Source organism: Urocitellus parryii, chromosome 6, assembly GCF_045843805.1.
Source record: "Urocitellus parryii isolate mUroPar1 chromosome 6, mUroPar1.hap1, whole genome shotgun sequence".
In the NCBI taxonomy this organism is placed as follows: domain Eukaryota; kingdom Metazoa; phylum Chordata; class Mammalia; order Rodentia; family Sciuridae; genus Urocitellus; species Urocitellus parryii.
In genome coordinates, this window is record NC_135536.1 from 177,444,016 (window position 1) to 177,469,753 (window position 25,738).

At 46.9% G+C, this 25,738-nt stretch overlaps 1 protein-coding gene across 5 annotated transcripts in view; it reads left to right on the top strand.

The window, feature by feature from the left end:
* Cep250 (centrosomal protein 250) overlaps window positions 1–25,034 on the top strand; it is a 49,156-nt gene extending 24,122 nt beyond the window's left edge. For all 5 annotated transcript variants that reach the window (XM_077799469.1, XM_077799468.1, XM_077799467.1 and 2 more), the window contains 18 exons: window positions 1,355–1,548; window positions 1,753–1,880; window positions 2,092–2,261; window positions 3,168–3,335; window positions 3,727–3,861; window positions 6,996–7,139; window positions 9,350–9,483; window positions 10,846–10,984; window positions 11,867–12,209; window positions 12,696–12,817; window positions 13,738–13,858; window positions 14,839–14,960; window positions 15,360–17,957; window positions 20,912–21,025; window positions 21,208–21,363; window positions 21,872–21,973; window positions 22,834–22,896; window positions 24,308–25,034. In XM_077799469.1, the coding sequence (XP_077655595.1) occupies window positions 1,355–1,548; window positions 1,753–1,880; window positions 2,092–2,261; window positions 3,168–3,335; window positions 3,727–3,861; window positions 6,996–7,139; window positions 9,350–9,483; window positions 10,846–10,984; window positions 11,867–12,209; window positions 12,696–12,817; window positions 13,738–13,858; window positions 14,839–14,960; window positions 15,360–17,957; window positions 20,912–21,025; window positions 21,208–21,363; window positions 21,872–21,973; window positions 22,834–22,896; window positions 24,308–24,571 (5,217 nt within the window). In that variant the 3' untranslated portion in view covers window positions 24,572–25,034. The remainder of the gene's footprint in view (window positions 1–1,354; window positions 1,549–1,752; window positions 1,881–2,091; window positions 2,262–3,167; window positions 3,336–3,726; window positions 3,862–6,995; window positions 7,140–9,349; window positions 9,484–10,845; window positions 10,985–11,866; window positions 12,210–12,695; window positions 12,818–13,737; window positions 13,859–14,838; window positions 14,961–15,359; window positions 17,958–20,911; window positions 21,026–21,207; window positions 21,364–21,871; window positions 21,974–22,833; window positions 22,897–24,307) is intronic.
* Window positions 25,035–25,738: the final 704 nt, after the last annotated feature.

Below are 25,738 nucleotides of genomic sequence, written 5' to 3' on the forward strand. Positions count from 1 at the left end.
TTAGCATAATCTGCTCTAATGCCATCCATTTCCCTCCAAATTCTATGATTTTATCATTTTTAAATGCAGAGTAATACTCCATTGTGTATAAATGCCACATTTTTTTAATCCATTCATCTATTGAAGGGCATCTAGGCTGATTCCACAATCTTGCTATCGTGAATTGTGCTGCTATGAACATCGATGTAGCAGTGTCCCTGTAGCATGCTCTTATTAGGTCTTTAGGGAATAGACCGAGAAGGGGAATAGCTGGATCAAATGGTGGTTCCATTCCCAGCTTTCCAAGAAATCTCCATACTGCTTTCCAAATTGGCTGCACCAATTTGCAGTCCCACCAGCAATGAACAAGAGTGCCCTTTTCCCCACATCCTCTCCAGCACTTATTGTTGTTTGACTTCCTAATGGCTGCCAATCTTACTGGAGTGAGATGGTATCTTAGGGTAGTTTTGATTTGCATTTCTCTGACTGCTAGCGATGGTGAGCATTTTTTCATGTACTTATTGATTGATTGTATGTCCTCTTCTGAGAAGTGTCTGTTCAGGTCCTTTGCCCATTTATTGATTGGGTTACTTGTTGTCTTATTGTCTAATTTTTTGAGTTCTTTGTATATTCTGGTTATTAGGGCTCTATCTGAAGTGTGTGGAGTAAAGATTTGTTCCCAGGATGTAGGCTCCCTGTTTATCTCTCTTATTGTTTCTTTTGCTGAGAAAAAACTTTTTAGTTTGAGTAAGTCCCATTTGTTGATTCTAGTTGTTAACTCTTGCGCTATGGGTGTCCTATTGAGGAATTTGGAGCCTGCTCCCACAGTACCTCATGCTTATTTCAACATCTGCACCATTCATTCTACAGTTATCTGTTTCCATGTCCGTCAGGCAAGGCTGTGTCTTATTATTGTATTCCTTTGGCTTTTAACTCAGTGCTGAACACATAACAAGGCTAACCAGTACATTTATTTCTTGAACCAATGAATGACCTGGCCCAAAGGTCATCGTTTCCCTTCACCAAGCCTCTCATAATAATTATACATAATCTTCCATTTCAGAATCCCTTCCTCAGGTCACTGGTCACTTTCTTCCTGGATTTACATGCATCTTATTTCTGAAAACTAAAAGTCCTTACGTGCAGGTCTTCTGTCCCCAGCAGAGAGTCTTGCTCATAGAAGAGCATACTTTCAGGGCTGGGGCTCTCTGGGTTGCTCAGGGAAATAGATAAATGCCAGTGCTATTAAGTGAGCAACATTCAGATTTACAGTGCTGGGCCCAGGATCTCTGAAGCGCCAATGGCCCTAACCTGGTATTAGCAGACCAGGGGAATTTTGCCTCTACTCTATATCTGACCAATTTCTTCCCCTCAGGCACTTTACCAGCAGGAGGCAGCTACAGTTCAGCTTGAACAGCTGCATCAGGAAGCAAAGCGACAGGAAGAAATGCTTGCCAGGGCAGTCCAGGAGAAAGAGTCTCTAGTAAGAGAGAAGGCTGCTCTAGAGGTGCGGCTTCAGGCTGTGGAGAGAGACCGTCAGGACCTTGTTGAACAACTTATGGGGCTTAGGTAAGGCTTTGATCCAGTTCAGCCAAGCTTAGAGAGCTTCACAAGGCAAAGTGTAGCCCTAAGTATATGACTTCCAAATGAATTATGAATTTATAATTGCCCCCCCAACTTCTCCTGGTAGCCAGTACTTAGAACTCCACTCCTTTTAAGGAAAGGTAAGGGCATTGATGGGTAAGATCTCTTCCTGTTTCCTAAACTTCACAGCTCGGCCAAGGAACAGCTAGAGAACAATCTGTTTGAGGCTCAACAACAAAATTCTGTGATAGAGGTCACCAAGGGACAGCTAGAGGTCCAGATTCAAACTGTCACTCAAGCCAAGGAAGTAGTCCAAGGTGAGAACCCAAATGGGATGGGGCGTACTCTATCCATGGGGATGGTGAAAGTCAGGAATGCAGTGGGATGCTATTAGAGCTTTTCTCCAGCCAATGCAGGGCCTCTGAGATGGGAGTTGCTCATAAGGTTCATGGGGAGCAGAAGAATATTATTAGGTAAAAGGATCAGGGACAGAGGCTCAGAGAGCTGATCCTCTTTCTGGAATCCTAGGGGAAGTGAGGTGCTTGAAGCTAGAACTGGAAACTGAACGGAGCCAAGCAGAGCAGGAGCGGGAGAGAGCAGCCAGAAAGTTGGCCCAGGCTGAGCAAGATGGGCAGATGGCCCTGGAGCAGCAGAAGGTGGCCCATGAGGAGGAGGTCAAACAGCTTCAGGAGAAATGGGTAGGTGGTGAATATGGCTGGGGTTGGGAGAGGCAGATGTGATTTCCCTTCTGTGAATGTGCACCACCTGCTGACTCTTGGTCCAGGTGTTACTGCTTACAAGAGTGGTTTGGACAGCATGGTATAAATAACTTCTACGTATTAAATGAGTTAATAGCTGGGCACGGTGGAACATACCTATAATCCCAGCAAGTTGGGAGGCTGAGGTGGGAGGATCATGAGGTCAAAGCCAGCCTCCCAACTTGGGTGGGCTCACCAGCATACTGAGCATAGTGCCCACTGTATTTACCAGCTTTTAATGAAAGAAGTGGTCACTTGCCTGGCTCTTACCTACCCTCTGAACTCATTCAAGACAAACCTGCCAGGTGCACTCCTAGAAATCATAGACTGCCCACAGCCTGCACAGCATCAGTAGCCTGCTAGCATTGCCTACTGCACCTGCAGGACTCGGAATCTTGGCTACATAAGGCTGGCAGGGGACATAGTGGGGCAGTGCACAATGTTGCCACAACCTTGAGATCTCTCCTCACCTCACAAACTCATCTCACCCTCACAAACTCTTCTCACCCTGGACCTTCCCCCTACTGTGATCCCTCACCTGACCTGTGCCCTATCCTCATGCCACACCAGCATTGTTTTCTTGATACTTACCTTCCCTAGCCATGACACCTTTCCCCACATCCTTTCTCGCCTTATTTGATTTTTTTAAATAAATTTCATTTGACTGCAAAAATTTAGTGAGACAGATAAGGCAGATTATTAAGCATTACTTTAAGTTGAGGAAACAGGCTTAGTGGGGTATCGGGCTCACGTAGCTAGAAGTAGAGAGATTCTACTTTCAAACCAGTTCTTTTGCCTCCTCTCCCCACCCATTCGGTTCTAACAGCATTTCCTTTGCATGGCCAGGAGAAAGAGCACTTCCGGCTTCAGAAGGAGCTGAATAAGGCCCTGGAGAGCCTAGAGAGAGAAAGAATGGAGCTGGAAATAAGGCTGAGGGAGAAACAAACAGAAACTGAAGCCATCCAGGCACAGAGGGAAGAGGAACGGACCCAGGCAGAGAGTGCCCTCTGCCAGGTGGGAAGCTAGGACAACTGGAGTGGCACATCCATTACCATTGGTGACCCCAACTATTTTCTTTTCCTGTCCTTAGAGCAAGCTATAGAAGGGCTTCCAGAAGAGAATGTAGTACCCACTTAGTTGCCAGCGAGCGGGGTGTTCTACACAGTTAGCTGCAGGGCTTCAGTATGTCGTACTTCCTGAAGGAGGGCTGACATTTACCACATCCTGTCAGCTTGCAAACCAGTGGCTACCTTCATACTTCCTGGTTCTCAGTCAGTGGGCTCAGACCTTCCTTTGCCATCAGCCCCCACCCCATTTGCTGGAGGGGCCCTAGAACAGCAGCTGGGCTGTGCTTTTAGCCTCCTGGGTGAGCATGATAACCCTTGCCCTTTCTACTTCTCCATAGATGCAGCTGGAAACAGAGAAGGAGAGAATGTCCCTCCTTGAGACACTGCTACGGACCCAGAAGGAGCTGGCAGATGCCAGCCAACAATTGGAACGGCTGAGGCAGGACATGAAGGTTCAGCAGTTAAGAGAGCAGGTATGGAGGGTGGTCTTAGGTGTTCATTCACCCATTCAACAACTAATAGTACTTTAGCACTTCTTATGCACCAAGACTAGGCTATGGGCTGACATGTGAAAAGTACATAAAGGGGTAGCTCAGTGGTCAATGTGATAGACCTGGTCCCTGCCCACAAGAAACTTACACTGTGGTGGCAGAGACAGATGTGAAATGAGCAGACACAAAATAAATGATATGGTTGTTTTATAATTAGTTTGTAGTAAGTGTTCCAATAGAAATAAAAAAGAATGATGTAATTGAGAGTGGTTCAAAGGAGGCCTCTTAGGACAAGGTGGGCAGGGGAGACCTCACTAAGAAAATGACATTTGAAGGCTGGGGTGTGGCTCAGTGGTAGGGCATTTGCCTAGCACATGCAAGGCCCTGGGTTTGATCCTTAGCACCACATTGAAATAAAGGTGTTGTGTCCAACTACAACTAAAAAATAAATATTAAAGAAAAAAAAAGAAAGAAAATGACATTTGAAGGGCTGGGGTTGTAGCTCAGCAGAAGATGATTGCTCACCTAGCACATGTGAGGCCCTGGTTCCATCCTCAGCACCACATAAAAATAAATAAATAAAATAAAGGCATTGTGTCCAACTATACCTAAAAAGTAAATATTAAAAAAAAAAAAAGAAGAAGAAGAAGAAAACGACATTTGAGCTGAGACTTAAAGGTTAAAAAGAAGCTAGCCAAGCCAGGCACAGTGGTGCACACCTGTCATCCCAGAGGTTCGGGAAGCTCAGGTAGGAGGATTACAAGTTCAAAGCCAGCCAACTCAGTGAGATAGGGCTTGGGATGTGACTCAATGTCAAGTGCCACTGAGTTCAATCCTTGGTACCCCTACCCCCCACCAAAAAAAAAAAAAAAAAGAAGGAAGCTAGCCAACAGAGCATGGTGGCATATGCCTGTAATCCCAGCCACTTGGGAGGCGAGGCAAGAGGATCCTAAGTTCGATGCTAGCCTTAGCATCTTAGCAAAGCCCTAAGCAATTTAATGAGACTCTGTCTCAAAAAGAAAAACTAAAAAGGTCTGGGAATGTGACTCAATGGTAAAGTGCCCCTGGGTTAAGCCCCAAGTTAAGTCCCAATTATACCCCAAAAAAAGAAGTTAGATATATGGTATAACAGAAGAACCTCAAAAACATGCCAAATGACAGAAGCGAGATACAAGAGGCCACATTATGTTTCCATTAATATAAAATGTCCAGAGCAGTCAAATCTACAGAGACAGAATGCAGATTAGTGGTCGTGTCAGGGTGGCAAATGGGGAGTGACTGTTAATGGGGTGATGAAAATGTTCTGCACTTAATCGTGGTGATAGTTCAGAATTCTGTATATACTAAAAACTACCAAATTGGCTGGGTATAGTGGTGCATACCTGTAATCCCAGCTTCTCAGGAGGCTGAGGCAGGAGAATCACAAGTTCAAGTCCAGCCTCAATAACTTAGACCCTATCTCAGAATAAAAAAGGTAGAATGCTCTTGGGTTCAATCCTCAGCACCAAAATAAACAAAAACACTGAAATGGCATACTTTTTGTTGTTGTTCTTTTTAGATTTACATGACAGTAGAGTGTATTTTGATTTATTATACATTTATACATACATGGGGTACAAATGTATAATATGTCTAATTAGGATCCCATTCAAGCAGTTGAACATGATATTGAATTTCTGAAATGGTATACTTTTTGTTATGTGTGGGGTTTTGTTTGTTTGTTTGTTTTTTGTTGTTGTTATTTTTGGTACCAGGGATTGAACTCAGGGGCACTTGACCACTCACTGAGCCACATCCCCAACCCTATTTTGTATTTTATTTAGAGATAGGGTGTCACTGAGTTACTTAGTGCCTTGCCAGTGCTGAGGCTGGCTTTGAACTTGCAGTCCTCCTGTCTCAGCCTCCCCAGCCACTGGGATTACAGGTGTTGAAATGGTATACTTTTTACAAGTGAATTGAATGGTAGGTGAATTTTATCTCAGTAAAGGCTTTATTTATTTATTTTTTTCTTTCTTTTTTAAAGAGAGAGTGAGAGAGGAGAGGAGAGGAGAGGGAGAAGGAGAGGGGGGGGAGAGAGAGAGAGAGAGAGAGAGAGAGAGAGAGAGAGAGAGAGAGAAATGTTTTTAATATTTATTTTTTAGTTCTTGGTGGACACAACATCTTTGTTGGTATGTGGTGCTGAGGATCGAACCCGGGCCGCACGCATGCCAGGCGAGCGCGCTACTGCTTGAGCCACATCCCCAGCCCCCTCAGTAAAGGCTTTAAAAAGAAAAAGAGAAAAGAAAGAAGCCAGACATTTGGAGAATACTTTAGAGGATTTAGCTTTCTGAAGGGCCCTAGGACAGACAGAAAAGGCCTTGGGAAGTTCAAGGACAGAAAGCAGTGTAGCTTCAATGTGATGTCCTCAGGGGCAAGTGGAGAAGTAGGCAGGAACCCTACCTCAGCCAGAGTAGAAGCTTAGATTTCATTTAAAGGCAGTAGGAAACTGTTGGATGGCAATTAGAAAGCAGGTATGGAACATGATTTTATATGTGTGTGTATGAGTGTGTACATATTTTTTTTTCCTTTTTTCTTTTGCAGTGTTGGGGATTGAACCCAGGGTCTTGAATATGCTAGGCAAGCATTCACCCATCAAGCTACATTGTCAGCTCTAGATACAATTCTCCATTGAGTCAAGTGGAGAAAGAGAATGAAGAGAGAGTATGTGTGTGTGTGTGTGTGCATGTGTGTGTGCGTGTGCATGTGCGTGTGTATGTGTGTGCATGTGTGTGTGCGTGTGCGTGTGCGTGTGTATGTGTGTGTGTGAGAGAGAGGCATCAAGTGGAAGTAGGGGGATGGTCAGGAGGCTGTTGGTATGGTCTGGGTGATGAACCACTACCAATGCGGGGCCCCTGACCCAGAAACCTGGGTGACCCTGTGCACAGTATGAAGCAGGAGAGCAAATAGGAGGCAAGGAGTTGAGGTGGGAAAGACATGGATTGCTGGAATGACATGGATCTGCCTTAGCTTTTGTTAACCCAATAGAAAAAACCAAAATGTCTGTATGTATCCAATGCAGGTTTCAGGACAAAGGCTCAAGTATACGTCACACTCCCTGATGTCTTCTCCCTCTGCAGGAGACCACTGGGATGCTGCAGACCCAACTCCGCGAGGCTCAGTCAGAGCTGAAGGAGGCAGCACAGCAGCACAGAGATGACCTTGCTGCTCTCCAGGAGGAGGGTAGCACCCTGCTGCAGGACAAACTAGATCTACAGAAGCAGGTCCCTGCTCTTCTCCATCCTGCTGCTGAGCTCAGGAGCACAGGGATAGGTCACAGTACCAAGTGGATAGTTGAAGGGTGCTCAGAGCTAAGCATGTGTCTCTCGGTGCCCTGGAGTAGTACAAGTGGCCTTCCATATCCATGGGTTCCACATGTTTGGGAAAAAATTGCATCTGTATTACATGTGCACAGACCTCTTTCTCTAAACAGAGTATAACAACTATTTACATTGTATTAGGGATGATAAGTCATCTAAAGATGATTTAAATGTTATGAGAGGGTGTGCCTAGGTTATATTCAAAAACATGGTGCAATTTATATAAGGGACTTGAACATCTGCAAATTTTGGTGTCTATTAATTCTAGGATGCTAAGTAACCACTGTAACTCTTTCTTTGAAGTGATCTAAACAAAGCTAGGTTTTTCTCAGGCCATCCCAGTTCTGATTGTTCTTCCCATTCTCATCCTGAATCCAGTGATGTTATACATCAGGTTGCTTTTCTTTCTTTCTTTTTTTTATTTTTTATTTTTAAATATATTTATTGTAGAGACTTTCAAAAAGATGAGTTACACACAAAAATATCTATAGTTACATTATTATGATATCTTAATTTTTTTAGAATTCTTTTCTTTTTTTATTCTAATTTGTTATATATGACAGCAGAATGCTTTTCAATTCATATTACACATATAGAGCACAATTTTTCATGTCTCTGGTTGTACACAGTAGAGTCAATACCATTCGTGTCTTTAAACATGTACTTATGGTGATGATCTCCATCTCATTCTACCATCTTTTTTATCCCCATGCCCCCTCCCTTCCCCTCCCACCCCATTGCCCTCTAGAGTTCATCTAATCCTCCCATGCTCCCCCTCCCAACCCCACTATGAATCAGTCTCTTTATATCAATAGAGAAAACATTTGGCATTTGTTTTTTGGGGATTGGCTAACTTCACTTAGCATTATATTCTCCAACTCCATTCATTTACCTGCAAATGCCATGATTTTATTCTGTTTCATTGCTGAGTAATATTCCATTGTGTGTATATACCACATTTTTTTTTATCCATTCATCTATTGAGGAGCATCTAGGTTGGTACCACAGTTTAGCTATTGTGAATTGTGCTGCTATAAACATTGATGTGGCTGTGTCTCTGTAGTATGCTGTTTTTAAAGTCCTTTGGATATGGACCGAGGAGAGGGATAGCTGAGTCAAATGGTGATTCCATTCCCAGCTTTCCAAGGAATCTCCATACTGTTTTCCATAATTGGCTGCACTAATTTACAGTCTCACCAGAAATGTATGAATGTGTCTTTTTACCCACCTCCTCACCAACACTTATTGTTGTTTGTGTTCTTTTTTTTTTTAATATTTTTAGGTGTAAATGGACACAATACCTTTATTTTATTTGTTTTTATGTGGTGCTGAGGATCAAACCCAGGGCCTCACACGTACTAGGCAAGCGCTCTACTGCTAAGCCACAACCCCAGCCCTTTGTGTTCTTAATAGCTACCATTTTGACTGGAGCGAGATGAAATCTTAAAGTAGTTTTGATTTGCGTTTCTCTAATTGCTAGAACTTTGAACACTTTTTCATATATTTGTTGATTGATATAATCATCTTCTGAGAGGTGTTTGTTCAGTTTCTTGTCCCATTTATTGATTTGGCTATTTGGTTTTTTTGGTGTTTAGCTTTTTGAGTTCTTTATTACCCTAGAGATTAATGCTCTATCTGATGTGCGAGTGGTAAAAATTCGCTCCCAAGCTGTGGGCTCTTTACTCACCTGATTGTTTCTTTTGCTGAGAAGAACCTTTTTAGTTTGAATCCATCCCGTTTGGGGGTTACTTTTCTTATTCAGTCTGATTTTTCTTATCAGAATCCTATATCAAATGATGTTCTGATTTTTTTTTTGTTTAAAAAAAATGTAATCACTACACACTTTCCCATAATTTTGCTTTTGCTCTTTAGCCAAGATTTTATTTATATCTGCCTGTGTGCAGCATTTGTGAGCCTGGGAGACAGATGGCCAGTCTTATTGGTACTGGGAAGGGGGTGGCTAAGAATAGTTTAGGAATTGGTGGGAAGAACCTCCAGAGCTTTAGAGATGAGCCACTGAGTGTGGTTGTTCCAGGACCCTGAAGCTCTACTAGAAGCATCCTCCCATTGTTCCCCTGCCCTGTCATCTGGTCCATATCCCCTTAATCTTTCAGGTGGAGGATTTGAGGTCTCAGCTGGTGGCCCAGGATGACTCCCACAGACTAGAGGAGCAGGAGGTTCAGGAGAAGCTGAGAGAAGCCCAGGAGAGTAGCCGAATTCAGAAGGAACTGGAGAGGGAGAAAGCCAGGTAGGCTAGACAGCCATGGAGGTGTTTTTGCTTTTCTGGCTGACAGTTCTGACAGTTCTTTGCGCAGGTCACCTCATCTTCACGTCTCCAGTTCTGGAGGATACAGGTACATGTGGAGAGGACATGTCTCTGTCTTCAAAGCTTACACTTAATTAATTTAGTAAATAGCATCCATTATGCATCAGATACTTTCAGAGTGGGGGATATAGTAATAAACAAGACATTGTGGCCCCTGACCCAATAGAATTTATAGTTTTACGGGGAAGACTTTAATCAAATAATTCTCCAAACACATTAATGCAGATTATGACATACAGGGTAGAGGAAAGAAATCCGGTGTTGAAATGGAAGTGAGAGAGGGGAGACCCACTGTAGAAAGTTGTTAGTGAAGGCAACAGTGTCTCATGACACTATTTAAATCAAGCACTGAAGGATGAAATGGAGCTATCTGTGCCAAAGGATAAAGGAAAGTTCTATACAGTAGGAATAGAAATTATGCTCAGAGACCCTGAGCAGATGAAAACTTAAAATGTTTGGTGAAACTCAGAGTATGGTGTAACGAGCATAGTGAACAAGGAGAGTTGGATAAGTCCTTATCATTCAGGAAGCTGTAGGCCATGGCAAGGAATTTGTAGATTATATCTAGTAGGAAACCACTGGAAGATTTCAAGCAGGGAAGTTGACATAATTCAGCTTATGAGGTATTAGAAGAGACAGTTAATGGCATGAAACAGCAGGCGACAGAATGGAGAGTGACATACATTCTCAGTGCTGCAGGAGTTTGAGAAAGGACAGATCTTTTGGTGATGACAGTGTCAGGTAGAAGACAAGTCAGGAGGCTGGTATAGGTGTCCAGATGAGAGATACTGATGCTGAGCTGAGGCAGGTAGAGGAGAAGGGAAGGGAAGGGAAGAAGGGGTTTAAGGGATGTAGAGTTAGAATCAATTATATATAGTCACAGATTGGATGTGGGCAGGATGAAAGGAGAGTTCTGCTGTGGTCGTGGTTTCTATGTTGGGACACTGAGGATGAAGGTACCATTTCTGAGCTAGGAAACATGGTAGGAGATGAGTGGGGAGTTGAAGTTACACAGGGGATGAAGATTAGTCATGTTGAATTTGAAGTACATGCATAGGTACATGTGGAATGTAGCATAGAATAACCTGTGAAGTTGAAATGAGGTGTCATGCATGAAGTGATGCTTCGTAGGTGCTCAGTAAATGGTAGCATGTATTGTGACACTATACTCATTATCATTAGTATTTCTATTTTAATTATTTATGCTATGTTTAGAACAGTACGGTAAGAAGGTAGTTTCTTCTCCTTGAGAGTGTGACAGCCCTGTGACCCTTTTCTTCTTAGCCTGACTCTGTCACTTGTGGAAAAGGAACAAAAACTCCTTGTTTTACAAGAAGCTGACTCTGTTCGACAGCAAGAGCTGAACTCCCTGCACCGTGACATGCAAGAGGCTCAAGAAAGGCAAAAGGAACTCAGTGCTCAGGTACTCCCCACTGTGGTTATAACCCTGCTTCCTGGGGGAGGCCTGTTCCTGAAGTGTTGGGATGAGTGCTCACAGTCCTCTTACACAGGGGTCAGACTGGATCCTCAGTAGCCCTGGCAGGAGGGGAAAGCCAGGGGGCAGGGTGGAGGCTTGGGAACCTGACCAATGAGAATGGCCTCTGCGGGGAACCTGACAGCCTGGATCATAGTGACCAGAGGTGCAGAGCCCAGGTGGGCCTGGTGGACACACAGCCACTTCCAAGTATGCTTGGTCTGGGTGGCAAGACACAGCAGAGGGAACTGAGCGGCAAGAAACACTCCAGGTCAGGTAGCAGCAGCAGGACCTCCCAGGACTAGATCTGCTCACAGCGGGACCCATGACCTGGGTCAGAGGAGAGAGGACTGGGAGAAGAAGAGTGGGAGTAAGAGCTAGCTAGACAGGTCTGCCTCTGCTGCTTCCTGGTTGTGTGAGCATCAGTCCCTTCATCCATAAACAGGGATGGTAATTCTGAGCCGTGATGGAAATACATAAAGCGTCAGGAACACAGTGAGCATGCAGTAAATGGTAGCCATTGTTATGAGTGGTCTTAGGCTAGTTGTCAGGATCTCAGGGAAGGTATCATAGGGAGCTGGCACATCAGCCTGGGAAACCAGGGCCAGAGCCCATTAGTATAGATTGGGCCTATGTGTCAGGAGTTGTTAGCCTCTAAGTGTCAGACCTAGGCACTCACTTCCGAGCCCTCCCTACCTGCTTTAGAGCTGAGCCAGCTGAAATCCTCTGTCCTGATCGAGATTTACAAGGGATCGAGCAGGGTCAGGCTTAGAAGGTCTGAGGAGAGGGTATCCACCCCCTGCTCGTAGTGAATGGCTTCCTCCCTGGCAGGTGGAATTACTGAGGCAGGAGGTGAAGGAAAAGGAAGCTGATTTTGTGGCTCAGGAAGCACAACTGCTGGAGGAGCTGGAGGCCTCTCGGATCACAGAGCAACAGCTGCGAGCTTCCTTGTGGGCCCAAGAAGCCAAGGCTGACGAACTTCAGCTGCAACTGCGTAACACAGAAAGCCAGTTGGAGGTGCTGGCTGCTGAGCAGCAGCCTGGGAACCATGCCCAGGCCCAGCTGGCCAGCCTCTACTCTGTTCTGCAGAAGGCTCTGGGGTCTCTATGTGAGAACAGGCCAGAGCTGAAGGGTGGGGGAGACTCTGCTCCCACCCTGTGGGGCCCAGAACCAGGTGAGCTCTTAGTCCTTACCGCAGAAGCCAGGCCTAGCTCCCTGGGGAGAAAGGAGGGGAACGCAGGTCCTCAGGCAATATTACATCAAAGTTAAGATCACCACTCTAGAATTCACTCAATGTGAGTTTGAACTCCAGCTCTACCATTTTGCTAACTATGTGTTGTTGGGCAAGTCCCTAACTTCTGACTTTAAAGTGAGGATATTAAAAGCACCTACCTCAGGATTTTTCTAAGGAGTTAATGTGGTTACAGGTGTAAATAGCCCACAGGGTGCATAACAAATGACAGCTAACTACCTGGTACCCACCTTGGTGCCTAGTGTTTAGAAAAGCAGAAAGTATGTGATGAATCAACTACCAATACCAAGGGGGGGCTTCTTTGATGAGAGGAGGGACTAGCAGGAAGGCCAAGGCCACATCTGGGAAGGAAGACTATTTGTTTTCATGACAGCAGCCAGGTAAGGAGATTTTCTTCCATTTCTTCAGGCCAAAATGGAGCCAGGAGCCTTTTTAAGAGAGGGTCCCTCCTGACTGCTCTTTCGGCTGAGGCTGTAGAATCTGCTCTCCACAAGCTTCACCAAGACCTGTGGAAAACTCAGCAGGCCCGGGTGTGTATTCTCTGCCTTCCTTCCTTGAGGGTCACTTCCCTGAAAAGACTGAGGCAAAGACTCAAGTAGCTATGTGGCTTATTTTATTCCTGAGGTCAAGTTGGAATGAGCTCCTCCCTATCACTTGCCTCCTGGCAGCTGGTGACTAAAGCATTTAGGTTTCCTGGGCTTTGTTTTCACTTGCAAAGGAGGACTGCTAATGTCTGCCCCAGGGGTTGTTGTGAAGATTAAAGGAGTGGGGGTGTAAAGGAGCCCTGTAAACTATAAAACTATAGGTGTACGCTTTGGTTCACATCATTTTCCTCTCAGCAAGGAATTTATTCTTAGACCAAGCCCTCCAAGAGAAAGGGACCACCAAGATTTGAGGTTGCCTTTTATAGGAGCATCCATGCAAATTGCTGGCCACTTACATGCCAGCCACTCTGAGCTGGGATTATCAAAAGGAGAAGGAACTGCCCTCTGCCCTCAAGAAATCTCATGACACAGCTAGGGGACCAGACTGTATTCTGATAGCAAACAGAACTGACAGAAGTAATTGAATCGGTAATAGACACAGATGATGGACTGGTGGAACTAGTTGGAAGGGGCAGTCCATTCTGGTTCACAAAGGATCCGAGGAAGGAAGAGGTTGCCCTTAGGCAACACTTTGAAGTAGGTATTTGGGAGGGTAGAGGTGTTACACCCCTGGAATAGGGCCTTGAGCAATTATTTCAAAAGACATTAGATGGAGGCAAGTTGGAGTAGAGCCCATCATCACTTCAGGGAGCAAAATGCACATGTGAGTTCTGTGGAAGCTATTTGAGAATAGGGCCTTGATGGCAGGCCGCCCCAGAGAGGAAGTGAGAATATAATTTGAGCCCTGGCTGGGACAGCATTGTGGCAAACAAGGACTCAAGTTCAGCCCTGCCTTCCTTTCCCAGGATGACCTGAGAGATCAGGCCCAGAAGCTGACACAGAGTCTAATTGATGTTGAGGTGGAGAAGAGCCAGATCCACTCCAAGTTTCAGGACCTTCAGAGACAGCTCTCCCAGAGCCAGGAAGGTGAGCTATGTCGGTGGGCAGATTGGCAGAGAGGACAGGTGGAAAGACCAAAAGTGGCAGGAACAGCCTAGCAGCCACTCTTTCTATTATTTACCCACACCTGGGAGATGATATCTAAGGTACATCCAGAGGGGCAGTGAGCCATTTGAACTATTTGTATGCTTTGCTTGGCCTTTGAGGGCCATCCTGGAAGAAGGGATCAGGAAGAACAGATTTGGGAAACTGACAGAAGGAGCTGGCAGGATTTCCATTTTTCTGTCTCTGCAAGAGTTAAAATCCTGTTTCTTTTGTTATTTATTCATGTTACTTATTTGTTTCATTGCCAACAATGTCCTCAAAATTAGACTTTAGGGCAGAAGGATAAGGACTTATTTGGGAGAAAACAAGGAGAGGAAATCTCGGGGAAACATCTGTACCACAGCTAAGGGTTGGAAAGGGTGATGACCGCTTAGAGAGGAGAGAGAAGGCTCTTGAGGCTCAAGATTCTTCTGTAGAAAAGGAAACTTGGATGATGGGTTTTGCCTTTTTTAGGCCATTTGAGGGCTCTTAGAGATCCACACAAATAGAGCTGGGTTCCAGGACACCCTACAGAAGTGAGGGGCAGCCAGCAGAGCCACCTAGGTCCCTAGGAGCTTCTACAAAATCATGTGATTGGGGTGTGGAAGGAACCTCTGATGTTGCTAGCTCAACCCTCTCTGGAATCCAGGCTTAAGGATCTCTGTGATCAGGATAAAGATGTGTTGGGATCATTGACAGGCAATGCTAGGACTGGCAGCAGACACAGACAGAAGTCTGGGAGCCTCAGGGAGCCTAGATAGATGGGAGCAGCTGGCAGACGGGTGATGTCTTAGGATGCTGAATGTAATTCTCTCCTGGCCTTCTTCTTTGATTATGTTCCCCATCCTCCATCTGCCTCTATACTCCTGTGGTCTCCCACCCCAACCATGGACCTAATTTCAGTATCTCTGCTTTTCCCAAAGAGAAATTCAAGTGGGAAGGAAAACACAGCACCCTAGAATCTGAGCTGAGGGAGCTGCATGAAACTGTGGCATCCTTACAGAGTCGCCTCCGGCAAGCAGAGCTACAGAGAATGGAAGCCCAGGTAAAGTGGTACTGATTGGGCCACTGAGTGGTACTCAGGGCCCACAGCTGTAGCTGTCGCTCTCCTTTGCCTATGATAATGTGCCCAGCTTCCTTTTAGCAATTCTCTCAGTTCCTCTGGTTGTCCCCAAGTCCCTGGAGGCCATTGTTAAGGTCATAATGAATCCTTCTCTAATTACCTTCTCTGAGTTTAGGTTGAGATTTTTGTCCCTTTCCTTGAAGGACCAGGGTCTGGGATGACTCTGCACCGTGCAGAGTCTTGGTAGATGGTAGGGATTCCTTTTACAGGATCAGCTTAAGTCTAATTGTTCATTTTTCCCAAGTCTTTGTCATTGCTGATGCCACAAAATAAGGAAGGGAAAGTCCAGTGCCTAAAGTGGTTTTGCCTCTTGTTTTCCAGAGTGAGCGAGAGTTACTTCAGGCAGCCAAAGAGAACTTAACAACCCAGGTTGAACATCTGCAAGCATGTGTCACAGAAGCCAGGGCTCAGGCAAGTGCTGCTGGGGTCCTAGAAGAAGATCTAAGAACGGCTCGCTCTGCACTGAAACTGAAAAACGAAGAGGTGGAGAGTGAGCGGGAGAGAGCCCAGGCTCTACAAGAGCAGGGCGAGCTGAAGTTGGCCCAAGGGAAGGCTTTGCAGGAGAATTTGGCTCTGCTGGCCCAGACTCTATCTGAAAGAGAAGGAGAGGTGGAGACTTTGCAGGGAGAAATCCAGGAACTGGAGAAGCAGCGGGAAATGCAGAAGGCAGCTCTAGAACTGCTGTCTCTGGACCTGAAGAAGAGGAACCAAGAGGTGGATCTGCAACAAGAACAGATTCAGGAGCTGGAGAAGTGTAGGTCTGTCTTAGAGCACCTGCCCATGGCTGTCCAGGAGCGAGAACAGAAGCTGACTGTGCAGAGGGAGCAAATCAAAGAGCTCGAGAAGGATCGGGAGACTCAGAGGAACATTTTGGAGCATCAACTTCTGGAACTTGAGAAGAAAGCCCAAGTGATTGAGTCCCAGAGAGGACAGATTCAGGATCTGAAAAAGCAGTTGATGACTCTGGAATGCCTGGCTCTGGAGCTAGAGGAAAGTCATCACAAAGTGGAGGGCCAGCAGAAGGTGATTGAGGAACTGGAGGGCCAGAGAGAAACACAGAGGGTGGCTCTGACCCACCTGACTCTGGACCTGGAAGAAAGAAGTCAGGAGCTGCAGGCACAAAGCAGTCAGATACAGGAGCTGGAGAGCCACAGCACCTTTCTGGCAAGAGAGCTACAGGAAAGGGACGAGGAAGTGAAGTCCCAGCACCAACAAATAGAAGAGCTGCAGAGGCAGAAAGAGCATCTCACTCAGGACCTTGAGAAAAGGGACCAGGAGCTGATGTTGCAGAAGGAGAGAATTCAGGTTCTGGAAGACCAGAGGATGCTGCAGACCAAGATCCTAGAGGAGGACCTGGAACAGATCAAGCTGTCCTTGAGAGAGCGTGGCCAGGAGCTGGCCTCCCAGAGGCAGCTGATGCAGGAGCGGGCAGAGGAGGGGAAGAGCCCTAGTAAAGCACAGCGTGGGAGCCTGGAGCACATGAAGCTGATCCTGCGTGATAAGGAGAAGGAGGTGGAATGCCAGCTGGAGCATATCCAGGAACTTCAGGAGCATAAGGACCAGCTGGAGCAGCAGCTCCAGGGCCTGCACAGGAAGGTGGGTGACACCAGCCTGCTCCTGACCCAGCGAGAGCAGGAGATAGTAATCCTGCAGCAGCACCTTCAGGAAACCAAGGAACAAGGGGAGCTGAAAGAGCAGGCACTTCAGGGTCAGCTGGAAGAGGTCCAAAGAGCCCTGGCCCAAAGGGACCAAGATCTCCAGGCCCTGCGGCAAGATCAGCAGCAGGCCCTGGCCCAGGAGGAGGAGAAGGCAAGTGCCCTCCAGGCTGCTCTGGACCAGGCCCATGTGACGCTGAAGGAGTGCCAAGGAGAGCTGGAGGAGCACAGGGAGCAGGTGAGAAGGCTCCAGGAAGAGCTGGCAGTGGAGGGACGGCAGGTTCAGGCACTGGAGGAGGTTTTAGGAGACCTGAGGGCTGAGTCTCTGGAGCAGGAGAAGGCTCTGCTGGCCCTTCAGCAACAATGTGCTGAGCAGGCACAGGAGCACGAGGCAGAGGCCAGAGCTCTGCAGGACAGTTGGCTGCAGGCAGAGGCCACACTCAAGGAGCGAGACCAGGAGCTGGAGGCTCTGCTGGCAGAAAGCCAGTCTTCCAGGGATCAGGAAGCCGCTGCACTGGGCCAGGCAGAGGCTCTGCAGGAGGCCCTGAGCAAGGCCCAGGCTGCCCTGAAGGAAAAAGAACAGCATCTCCTTGAGCAGGCAGAATTGAGCCGTGGTCTGGAGGCCAGCACTGCCACCTTGCAAGCTGCCCTGGGCACCTGTCAGACACATGCCCAGCAGCTGGAAAAGGCCCTGAGGATGCGAGAAGGCGAGATTCAAGACCAGGATCTTCGACACCAGGAGGATGTGAAGCAACTTCAGCAGGCACTTGCCCAGAGGGATGAAGAGCTAAGGCAGCAGAAGGAACAGGGGCAGCTGTTGGAGAAGTCTTTGGCACAAAGCAATCGAGAGAATAGGATCCAAGAGAAGCAGAGTCTTGGGCAAGAAGAAGAGATGTGGAGCCTGCGTGAGAATCTAAAAGAACTAAAGCTGATTCTAGCCCAAAAAGAAGAGGAGATTCAGGAACTGAGAGAAGCCCAGCAAAGGATGAATCTGGAGGCCTCTCCCCGCCTCCACAAAGCCTCCTCAGTGGAAGAGCCATCTCCAAAATTGAATTCTTTAGCACCTGTGCTGCAGCAGGACTTGGAGCGACTACAGATGGTCCTGAGGCAGACAGAAGCCAGGGAGATTGAGTGGAGGGAGAAGGCCCGGGACTTGGCGATGTCCCTGGCCCAGAGCAAGGCCAGTGTCAACAGTCTGCAGGAGGTAGCCATGTTTCTACAAGCCTCGGTTCTGGAGCGGGAATCACAACAGCAGAGATTGCAGGTAAGTGCCTCAGGGGAAGCGAGAGTCAGACAGAACCCGTCCATCTGAGCTTGAGGGCTGCTTGCCACCCTGGGCCTTGTGGCACTCAGAAAGTATAAGAAGCTGAGATCATGAGTACCTCAACATGAGCTAGTCTGTGAGACACACAGTCCCTGCTTTTGGAGCGGGACTAGTAAATAGAGAGCTGTGCTGCAGTGTGCTTCGTGCCTAATGAGGGCACTCTTGTTCCAGGCAGGCTGGAGGGATGCCCAACCTTTCCTTCAAGTATGTCCCAAAAGGCTTCCTGCTAAAAGTGGATGAGATCTGCAGCTGGAGTTATGGCTCAGTGTGGAGCGCTTGCCTGGCATGTGTGAGGCGCTGGGTTCAATTCTCAGTGCTGCATCTAAATAAATAAATAAAAATGAAAGTCCTCAACAACTAAAAAAAAATATCTGAAGGGACCAGTCAGGAGCTAGCCAAGCACTGGTGGGGGCGGGGGCTTTCTAAGGAAGAGGGAAAAGGAGAAAGAACACGGAGGTGTAGGAGGTTCTGGTTGTCTGGAAGTTAGAGGGGCTGTTGGCAAGAGAAGAGAGGACAGCAGAGACCACAGCATTCAGGGCTTAGAAGTATGGACCTGTCAGCAAGATGCTAAGGACCTGGGTTAGTAGTGGGAAGCACCTGAAGAGCAGGAAAATGACACCATCAGAGATGCAGTTCAGGACAATCTCTCAGGCTGCCGTGTGCAGTAACAGCAGATCTGGGGAGACCAGCTAAGAGATTAGTAGAGGTCCAGGGGAGTGGTGGAAACCTAAGATGGTGTGAGTGGAAACAGGTGCTCACAGGTGTTCTGCAATTGACTGACCAAGAGGTGGGAGGAGTAAGAAAGGACAGAAAAGAAAGTCAAAGGCAACACTAGGGTTTCTTCCCACTAAGATGAAGAAAAGCAGGTATGAGGAAGAGGAGTGGAACGAGGAGGACCTGCGGGATATGCAAGGGGAGCTGTCCAGAGGGCGGCTCAGTGAAGTGGTCTGAAGCTGAGACTGAGACTGGGTTAGGGATGGAGAATTTGGAGTCATCAGCAGTTAGGAACAAGTGGGCTCTGGTAGGTGTAATGTTAAGTGACAAAGGAAGTGGGTTTCAAATAGGATTTGTGGGGCATAACATTTAACCTCAGGTTTAAATGTCATGCTTTAAGTCATCTTTATACCCCTAACACTGAGCACAAAACCTGCACAGAGTGAACAATTTTTCAGGAAAGCTAGGTTGACAGCTGACAACAGAGGAACATTGTTGCTTTTGTCAAGAGAAATTCAGTCCATTTTTTCATGGAAATTGACTCTACATCCTCATTCCTTAACTAATCCCCATAGGATCCCCCTTACTCATCTCAAACACACAGTCCCACAAGAACTTGCCTTCTGGGAACTCACAAAATTGTAAAATGGCAATATATAGGGAATTATATTTATGAACTTTGGAGTCAAGTTCCTGCAATATAGGTGAAATACTGCTCAAATTCATTGACTGTGTGGCCCTGGGTAAGTGTCTTCATTTCCCTGACTCTGGGATTTCTTATTAACAAGATAGGGAATTTTAAAAACATAAATAAATAAGGAATGATAGTATGGAGTAAGACAATACCTACCGAGTGCTTGGGAAGAAAAAACTCAGTAAAACTTCTTTCCTATTTGTAGGTCCATTCTCACAGGCCCAGCACGTAACTGGGCCTGAGGGTACTTGCTAGCCATGCTCTTGGGATACTGAGTATTATTCACTTAGTGTATTACTTAGGTCAAGGTACTTTTATCTATCCCCCTTCTAAACACTCAAAGACATTTTTAGATATAACACTTCATTGGAATATTGCCATCTCCCTCCCTCTTCCTTCCTTCCTTTTTTTTTTAAATTATATTTTTTTAGTTGTAGATGGACGGACTACTTTTATCTATTTATTTTTATGTGGTGCTAAGGATCAAACCCAGTTCCTCACACGTGCTCGGCAAGTGCTCTACCACTGAGCCACAACCCCAGCCCCCTTCCTTCCTTTTATACTGAGGTTTGAACCCAAGGATGCTCTACCACTGAGCTACACCCCGGCCCTTTTTATTTGGAAGCAAGATCTTGCCAAGTTGCTGAAGCTGGCCTAGAACTTGGCAGTTATCTTGCCTCAGCTTCCTAAGTCATTGGGATTACACATCACCATGCCCAGCAATAGTGCACTGTTTCTCTTTCACGACCCTGAAAAGGTGGAACTTTTAGCTCTTTTTAGAGTTGAGAAATGGTAGTTAGGTTAACTTGTCCAAAGTCATACGACTGGTTAACTGGCCAAGGGGGGTTAGATCTGACAGTCTGACTCTTAGAGCTGAGGTTATTGACATCAGGGTCAGCTCTTCCTCTCTCACTTACAGCCTGTGCCACCACGCATGTATGCTCATTCCCTCTTGTGAATCTTTTTTCTTGACTGTTTTTTATGAAACACCAGATGCTGAGAAACTATCTAGTATTAGGTTTCCAGTTTCCCCATTCATCCAAAGGGATTTAACCTCAAGGGTGTGATCCTTGTTTTATAGAGCATATAGTCGTTTTATATATGAGGAATTTGGGCTTGGAATGATCTCAAATCTTGACCTGAGTCATACAACCAATAAGTGGTGACATCACATCCAACTCTGTATGACTCCAGGAGTCCTTGCCCCAAGTTGTTGCTTGGCTTCATGGGAGACCTGAAATAAGATGGCAGCTCTGGTCCTAGCTCACGTGCAGGCTCTCCAGGAATCCTTGGGAAGATCCTTCTTCACTCTGTTTCTTCATCTGGAAAATGAGGGGTCTAGACTAGAATCACTCAGAGGCTCCAGGAAAACTAAAACTATACCCTGGTGAAGAAGTCAAACGGGTTTTATAAAGACAGAGACTGTGGTGAGTCTGGATATGCGACAGGCATGGTGTGATTTTTGTCTCATACCTCCATATCCCAGGCAGAGCTGGACCTTACCAGACAGGCTCTGGAGGAGGAGCGACTACACAGCCCACACTCAACTAGCAGAGTGGAGCAGGAGCCCAGAGCAGAGCAGAGCGAACAGCCCGGAGAGGTAAGCCGAGGGCTGGTGGGAACCAATGGTCAAAAGAGGGAGCTTTTGTCAGGCTTGTTCCTCTTCCTTACAAATTGGGTCCCTTTAAGCCCAGACCTGCTTAATTGGTACATTTGCTCTTGGTCTGTTCCCCCAACTATTTGTGGGGCTGCCCAGGTGAGATTCACAAGCCTTCCCCACAGGCCTCAGGAATGGAGGCTGAGCCTAATTCTGGAATGGAGCAGCAACAGTCGTGGAAACAAAGGCTTGAAAACCTTCAGCAAGCGGTGGCCCGACTGGAAATTGATCGGAGCAGGCTGCAGCGCCACAACGTCCAGCTGCGGACCACCTTGGAGCAGGTCAGTGACTTCTGCTGTCCTTGGCTCCTCTTCTGTGGTTGGGTACACATGCATCTCTACTTCTCATGCAGCTCCCAAAGCAAGGGTTGGTAAACTACAGCCTGTGAGTCCAACCCAGCCCACCACCTGCTTCTGAGATAGTTTTATTGGGACACAGCCATGCATTGTCTATGGCCTTGTCCACTACATCAGAGGAGCTGAATAGTTGTGACAGAACTAGAACGGCCCACAAAGCCTAAAATACTTGCCACAGAAAAAGTTTGCTGACCTTTGAGCCAAAGGCCTGAGAAGTAGCCTCCTTCTCCTGCCTCAGGAGCACTTTTTTGCACTCAGGGCTGCCCTAGCACATGCTTTTCCCAGCTCAGGAGTCTCACTGCCCATGGTTGCTGTCCGTTTACACTCCTCAGGACATCAGGTCTCTGTGAGCATTGTCCCTTATGCTGCTGTGAGCCCCTGCACATACTCTGGCCCCAAGCCAAGACCTGGTCTGACATTCACATCTTGGCAGGTGGAGCGAGAACGGAGGAAGCTGAAAAGGGATTCCATGCGCACATCTCGGGCAGAGGCCCCGGAGATCAGTGACACCGCAGCCTCATCACCCACACAGAAGGTGCACCTATTTTCTTCACCTGCACCCTCAGCCACCACAAACTTGGCCCTCTACATTGCATATCCCAGGCACCCTCAGGTGGGAAGGTGGCCACTCCAGCCAATTCAGAGAGCCCCTCCTGACGGTTTTACCGAACTGGGCACAGCTCAGGCTCTCCTTGCCTTAGAAGGAGGCCCAACACCAGTGGGTTGGGGGAGGCAAGTGTAGTGATCCTGCATTCTGAGGAGCTCAGATCTGCCCACTCCCAGACCAGTACCCCAGACTCAGTGGGAGCAGGGCTATAGTCACACTGGCACAGGATGTTGTATGGTACTTCCCAACCCCCAATGTGCCTGGATGCTTGAACACAATTCTCTTAGACCTCCTTGCAGTACAAGGTTAAGATCCATGGTATTTGCTAGGAACAGAGTCACTTTTTTGGATAAGGTATTTAGAAAAGATTCTCCCTAAATTATCATTCTTTAGTTGAGGTATTGCAGCCTGGCAAGGAGGGACTGTTTCTGGTGAGCATCTCTAGCTCTCCCAGCTCTGGGCACTATGTCTGTCTCCTTTTCATCCTTAGTTCCCAGCAAAGGACTGGGCACAGAGCAGATGTTTGGCATGCTTCTATTAAATAAAAGTGCCAAGCCTTTCTAACATCAGGTCTCTGTGAGCATTGTCCCTTATGCTGCTGTGGGCCTGCCTGGGCCTCTCCTTGCCCTGGGATATGGTACCCCATAGAGATCTAGGGTTAGGTTTAGGCACTTCTGGCCCACAGCCCTTGCTCATGTCCCAAGACTGTGATGAGGTAGCCAAAGAATACCTGTAGAAACCCCAGAGTGGGAAGGTCCATTCCAACCAGATGGGTGTATCTTCCTTAGGATGGAAGAAGAGGACAGAGCGGTTCCTCAGATGCCAAGTATATAGCTGACCTGCAGAAAGAGGTATGTTCTAGAAGAATCCGTTTTGTAAGTCACACACTTAAATGACAAGGTATCAGTGTCTACTGTGTGCTTGGCCTTTTGAGTACCTCCAACAGGGAGAGGGGAAGTAGTTCCAGCCTTCAGAGAACTTCAGTCTCCCTGGGAGGCAAGAGGAGCCCTGCCCCAACTCCACCTGCCATGTACTTAGGGTGGGAATAGAACAAAGAGCATGTTCCAGACCAATCTCCATTTTCATATTTGGAAAGAAAGAGGGAAAAAAAGAGGCCTGAGGAGCAAAGATTCTAAAACAGAATAGAGTGTGGAAAACTAGGCTGGCCCCCTGTACCTTAGCTGCACCCTTACAGGCTGGACTATTGCCAGCACTCCAGGCAGAGGAACATTGTGCATAGGTCAAGCCAAGGCTCACTCTTTCTCAATGCCCAGGAGTAATAAGAAGTATGGAATTTTGATTTCTGGCCTGTATCAGAAATCAGTAGTTACTACTGGTAGGGCCTGACTCTGTAGCTAGACTCCAGCTGTTTCTTTGAATTCTGTTGAACTTATACAAAGCAATACTGAGACAGGGCCCTGGCAGAGTGAGATAAGAGGTACTTCTGGGTTGTAGTATTTAAGGGGGCACTCACTTTTGACCTGGAGCACCTCTTTAGATTTGCACCCTAGGCCTCACCCTAGTCCTGTACCACCCTGAGATCCCTGTAGCTTCACCTCCTTGCTTGTCTCATTAGACCCATCTGAAAAAATGAAAGGATTAGCCAATGATTCTCAACCATGGCTTCGCATTAGGATCACCTGGGGAGCTTTGAAAAATTACCAATACCTGGCCCCACTCCAATCTAATTAAGTCAGAATATTTTTAAAAATATTCCAAAAGGCCTAGTGCACACCTATAATCCCAGCAACTCAAGAGGCTTAGGCCGGAGGATTGCAAAAAAAAAATAAATAAGAATTTTAAAAAATAAATAAAAAGGGCTGGGGGATGTAGCTCAGTGGTAAAGTGCCCATGAGTTCAATCCCCAGTACCAAAAAAGAAAAAGAAAACCTTCCAAAGGGACACGATGGGACATTCTGCAGTGTGAAAATGTTTTGTGTCTTTGGGATAGTGGTTACATGTAGGTTATGTCATTATCAGACTCATCAAATTATACATTTAAAGTCAGTAAAGCTGATTTAAATTCAGTAAAGCTGGTGAACAGTTTTGTTGTTTTGAAGCTCCCTATTTGCATCATTGGGGCAGTCAGGGTTGTGAATTAGTGGATTCTCTGAGTCCTTGTCCCAGACACCCTAAAGCCTGATTCTGAGGTTCATGTGTGTAAATGAATGCTAGGCCAAGAGCCACAAGAGCACAGAGCAGACAAGATGGACAGCTGCAGGGCCCTCAACTGCTCTCCCTCTTGGTTTTCCTGCCCACCAGGTGGCCGTGCTACGAGCCCAGCTGGCTTTGGAACGGAAGCAGAGGCAGGACTACATCGCTCGCTCTGTGCAGACCAGCCGTGAGCTAGCAGGCCTACACCACAGCTTGTCCCACTCTCTTCTTGCTGTGGCACAGGCCCCTGAAGCTACTGTCCTAGAGGCTGAGACCCGCAAGCTGGATGAGTCCCTGACCCAAAGTCTGACATCTCCAGGGCCAGTCCTGCTATACCCCAGCCCCAGCACTACCCACACCACCCCCAGGTAGCAGCCACAGCTAGAGCAGGATACAGGCCAGCTTGATGGCATATGGACAGATGACCATAGTGGCTATAGGTTTGCCAAAGGAAAGATCTGCTCTGTTATCCAGCCTGGCTGTCCCAGATTACCTGGCATTCCCAGGAAGAAGATAGAGAACCACAAGGCTGGAGAGGGCCCCAGCTTACGCGGGAATGAGGCAGATCACATTTGCCTGATAACTTAGACTCACCCAAGGAGTGCCTTGTCCTGGCCAAGGGGCAGCTACTGGCTTACAGCCAGAAGAAAGCAGAATAGCCCACACTAGGTCTTCAACAATGACGACAGTGTGTGGGTGTTCTTGTCCATGTTGTGAGCATTCTGTGCATTAACTTCAGGGAGGTTTTGTTTCCCTATTGTCTGCAATTTATTTTCCAAACACCTCACCTCCTCTCTTGCCTTTCCCTTCAACAATAAACCTAGGCTCTGCATTAGTCCTCTGCTTCTATCTCCACTTGTGTAACTGGGCAGCAGCTGCACATCAAGGGAATTTGGGAAGAATTTGCTAATTCCTGCAAGTAACATGAACTTCCTGCATGTCATGCTCTCTGATCAGGGTTATATACACAAGACAAAAGTCCCTGTCCACACAGAGCCTGGAGTCCAATTGATGAGAACAGACTAATACTTGAAACAAGTCAGAGGCAGCTCTATGTACTGACTAGAAGTACATGGGGACTGAGGGAGGGAGGCATGAACTGGCCCTTCAGGAAAGATCAGGAGATGGGGTGCTGCTAAGTTCATCAGTGAGAAGACTGATCTGGCTATAGCAGAGGGTGGGGGCCAAGGTTGGAGGAGGGTAGATTATAGAGGGCTTCCACTTCCAACTCTTGGGCAATGAGGAACCACCAAATGTTTTTAATATAAAATAAGTTCTGGGTTTCAAAAACACTGGGTTAATATGTGGCTACAGTCAGGTTCTCTAGAGCTGAGAAGCTCCATCTGGCCTTGTTCCCCATGACACATGGTTATCTGCATGAATGGCTGTAAGGTGTACCTTCCTGGGCATATCAACTGGAACTGACTCTGGTCCCCTTCCTCTAACTATGCATCAAGCCAGTTCAGAGGATGGACTATGGCAGAAGTTGTCACATAGACTGAGCCTGATGGACACAGTCTAGACTAAACCTAGCTCACA